The sequence below is a fragment of the Spea bombifrons genome, chromosome 6 (assembly GCF_027358695.1).
Source record: "Spea bombifrons isolate aSpeBom1 chromosome 6, aSpeBom1.2.pri, whole genome shotgun sequence".
Taxonomy (NCBI): Eukaryota; Metazoa; Chordata; class Amphibia; order Anura; family Pelobatidae; genus Spea; species Spea bombifrons.
In genome coordinates, this window is record NC_071092.1 from 43,772,931 (window position 1) to 43,777,392 (window position 4,462).

General features: G+C 47.8%; 1 protein-coding gene across 1 annotated transcript; it reads right to left on the bottom strand.

Annotated features, from left to right (window-relative positions):
* LOC128500962 (proprotein convertase subtilisin/kexin type 4-like) lies at positions 1–2,280 on the bottom strand. The gene has a single exon (XM_053470334.1). It carries the CDS (start codon positions 2,278–2,280, stop codon positions 1–3), a length of 2,280 nt encoding a protein of 759 aa, XP_053326309.1.
* Between the last annotated feature and the right edge of the window lie 2,182 nt (positions 2,281–4,462).

Below are 4,462 nucleotides of genomic sequence, written 5' to 3' on the forward strand. Positions count from 1 at the left end.
TTAGTCCTCATTGCTATATGAAGGTTGAAGAAGCTGAGATTCTGCTCCCTGTTCAGCTTCCACCTCATCATTAGGAGCACAGAGCTTACCCTTCTCTACGTCAGAAGACTGAGCTTTGTTTACAGTTCTTCTCCGGAGAAGCCAGCAAATGAAAAACAGCTTCGCTATCGAGGCTACGAAAGCCACGCTTATAACCACAGCCATGGCTATAGTTTTAGGTGCCAGGGTGGATGGAGTGGTGCTAAGGTCTGTACTTGGAGATTGAGCCTGTGAGCAGGAATGGTTTTTGGCGTTATAGGTGGACAAAGGTGAGCAGGAAGTACAATTATTGTCCGACTTCCCGTTACAGGTGTTACAGGATGGATGGCAAGCAGCACAAATAAGGGTAAAGCCATCAGATCCTTCTGTCTCCACCGTCTGCCTAGTCTTGAAGTGCTTGGGAGGGCAATAAGACAGGCAGAGCTTTCCAAAGATGTAATACGGTGACTCACATTTTGTACATAACCCATTGCTGTCAAAGGTCAAACAGTCTCTCCTTACAGACCTCTGGATTCTTCTGGCCATCATGTCTTCTTCTGTACCATACAGAATCAGCTTGAAATTATTAAGAAATCCATGGTTCCTATAGCCTCCCTTGTTTAAAAGTTCCAAGGTCCAAATGCCCTGTGGATTTTCATCCCAAGTGTGTGTCGTCATGAAAGACCAGTCTTTGTACCCATCGGTGCTGGTATCATATGCTCTCAAAGCCATCAACACAGAACGGGTGCCCATAGGGCTGGTGAGAGAGATTTCCAGGTCACCTCTGCGACTATAACTTAGGGAGATTTGGGCTTGGACGTGTTCCAGGGACACTATGTGGTTGGGGGAACCACGACAGGCAGTGACATTCACGGTCACCAGTAGGTCAGAATCCAGTTTTTGTGGGGTGTTTACAACCTCAATCACGCACTTTCTTTGAGGCCGAGTTGTCTCCCACATTTTAGCCAGCTCTACTACTTGTCCAGCGTTCAGGAGCCCATAGCCATAATGGTGGCTGACTTTTCGTCCAACTCCATTTGATACCCAGTCTTCAGCAGTCAGGTGGGTGGGATTGGATGATCTTACTACAATATGCTGTAAATCCCTCCATGTGAGAGCTGGGTTTGCCTCCAACGCGAGAGCTAGAATTCCAGTAGCAAGCGGTGCAGAAGCTGAAGTGCCAGTAGACTGATCTGTGCACTTGTGACGAATATCAGTGCTGACGATCTTCCCTTCGTTGTTGATGCCGCTGCTGTATGTAGTGGTTAGTAAGGCTGAGCACGCCTCACTGTACCACGGGACCTTTCCATTTTCTGATGTACTACCCACAGAAATGGTGTAGATGCTGTTAGAGTAGCCATCAGCATTGCAGTTGTCATAATGCAATCCACCATTTCCAGATGCCCAAACAAAGACAGATCCAAGGCCACCTCGACCATTCGCTATTCCTTTAACGAAAGCCTCAGAAGCAAGCACTCCTGGTCCGTCCACAATCTTCCCATCATCCTCAGGGCCCCAGCTGGCACTATAAATGTCAATATGCTGTGGGTTTAGACTCAGCGACTGAGCTTCGATAATATCTGTGATCAACCCGTCCAGCATCCGCACACCGCCTATTGCAGCATTGTAGGCGATTCCGGTGCCACAAATACCATTATTGGCAACTGCAGCCACCTCACCTGCACAGCGGGTCCCGTGGTGGTTCTCATTTGATGGGTCATATCGGGGCTGAGGGTCAGGATCATTACTGTTAAAGTCATAACTTGCCATTGGATCATAGTTCTGTGCCAGATCAGGGTGGTCCTTTTCAAGTCCATCATCCACAATGGTCACAACCACACCCCTTCCAGTGTACCCATGGCTCCAAGCAGTCAGAACGCCTAAGTCAGGATTGCCCTTTTTATTCAGGTACCACTGCTTGTGGAACATGGGGTCTGTTGGCTCCGGATAAGTTTGTCTTTTCTTCCTTCTCTTCAAGGTCTGCTGCTCAAACCAACTAATCTGGGGTTCTTTCTTCAGCTGAACATGCCTACCCCAGTGAGGGCTGAAAGATTTCCTTTGTATACTCCGATGGACTAGATGGTAGAAATCGCTACCAAGCACCACTTCCCCAAGATTGATGAAACCAAATTTCCTTGCTATGCGTTCTGCCTCTGCAGAGCCATCAGGTATGCGCACCGCCCAGCTATTTGTATACAGTTCAAGAGCAAAGAGCGCATGGATCCCGACAGCTACAATCAAAACCAAAGCGATTCTCCACATTTTGCAATGTGAGTTTAAACAAAACTCTGTGTTTTTCACCACCAGTGTTTATATAGCCACTGCTCACCAGTAGTGTCTCAATAAGAGTGTTTGGCAGCAGCAGTGACACAGAAACAGAATGTGGCAGCAGCAGTGTCACAATAACAGGGTGTGGCACGTGGACAGCTTGCATCACAATAGCAGGGGGAGGGGCATGACACGCTCAGTGACCAGCCAGCCAACAAAGTAATGCTTACAATGACAGTGTCAATATGTTTATATATTTATATATATATATATATACACATACACATACATGTATATACCACTGTTCAAAGGTTTGCAATAACTGGGCTGTTTTTATGAAAAAAGAAAACTTCTAGCTGAAACATACTTGCAAAAGGGTTTTTTAAAGATCAACTGTCATTAGACTGTACATTAACTGGACATTTTTCCCAGCATTACTAAATATTTATATTGTTATGTACAACAAAAGTAAACATGTTAAATAAATACATTCCTATTTTAACATAATGTGCAGAACTGTACCGTTTCTATAATTTCTTGATGAGGCTGCTTAATTTGTGAGGCTGGCTCATCTGTCTCCACACTCAGCTGTCTGTTCAGCACTGGAGGGGTTAATGTTCGCTCGCAGCCTTTCCTAGTGCCCATTACCGACCGCCATGCGCGGGTAGTTCTGAAACCAGGGGCATTGCTAGATCTCCAAAAGATCCAGGGCTACACCACATAGCAGATTTAATAGCAGTGGAGTCCGCTTTTGCAGCCGTTACTGTGCACACATCACACACACACTTATATATATATATATATATATATATACACACACACACACATATATATATATATATATATACACACACCCATATATATATATATATACACACACCCATATATATATATATATCAGGGCTTGACAAATTTGTTGTGAATCTAGGCGCCAGGTAAAAAAGTTAGGAGCCAGGATTTTTTTAAACTAACAGTTGGTCAGGAGGGATCCGATCATCATCAGCCCACTTACTAAACTCACAGCGTTTGACCTGGAAGCACCCTGGACTTTCAGGTCAGTGCTGTTTGTTTTTTTTTTAAAATACATTTTTTTTAACTCTTTCGATGCTGATGTTCCATTGGAGCACAGCATTGACAGATATTTAGTCCCCACAAGCTTGTGGGGACAAATGTTAACCCCTGCAATGCCACGAATGTGTCATACACAATTGTGGCATTGAAGGGGTTAACACTGCACTGTCGCTCTCAGGGAGCGATCGGGCAGCAGGGGGGTGTTGTGTCAGGTCTCCACACTCACGGGGAGACCAAAGAACCCTCTCCCCCTGTCCCTGAAGCTGCCTCTGGCAGCTGGGAAGCAATTGCTGGTCTATAGACCAGCCACTGCAGGGGGAGTCTATGATGACTGCTGTAGGCTTCTATGCCTACAAGAATCATCAAAGGGCTTGTGGGGGCTCGTTTTTTTGGTGTTGCTGGTCTGCCTGGAAGCAGAGCCCCTTACAAAACGGGAGTTAACCCCTAAAACGCCGTGGCATTGAAGGGGTTAACGTTGCACTGTCGCTCCCAGGGAGCGATCAGGGAGCGATCAGGGAGCGATCAGGCAGCGGGCGGGGGGGGGGCGGGTGTTGGGTCAGGTCTCCACACTCATGTGGAGACCGAAGAACCCTCTCCCCTGTCCCTGAAGCTGCCTCTGACAGCTGGGACTCAATTGCTGGTCTATAGACCAGCCATTGCAGAGGGAGTCTCTTTGATGACTGCTGTAAGCTTCCATACCTACAGGAGTCATCAAAGGGCTTGTGGGGGCTCGTTTTTGCTGTTGCTTGTCTGCCTGGAAGACCACCAGCAGCAAAGCCCCCAAAACGGGAATTAACCCCTAAATGCCGCGATCGCGGCATTGAAGGGGTTAACGCTGCACTGTCGCTCTCATGGAGCGATCAGGCAGCTGGGGGGTGTTGGGTCAGGTCCCCACACTTGTGTGGGGACCCAATCAACACACAACCCCCTTCCCTGAAGCTGCCTGTGGCAGCTGAAAACACGATTGCTGCTTTTCCAGCAACCGCGTTTTCAGCCTACAGGCTCACTCCGTGGGAGTGATCTCAGGCTCGGGGGCGGGCTCGGAGGGGCTGTGCTGTCTGCCCAGACTCCTGGGCAGACAGGAGCAGCAGCGCCCCCGTGTGGT

Bases quoted from the DNA above. Each gene is read 5' to 3' on its own strand.
- LOC128500962 (XM_053470334.1), bottom strand. From the start codon at position 2,280: ATGTGGAGAATCGCTTTGGTTTTGATTGTAGCTGTCGGGATCCATGCG.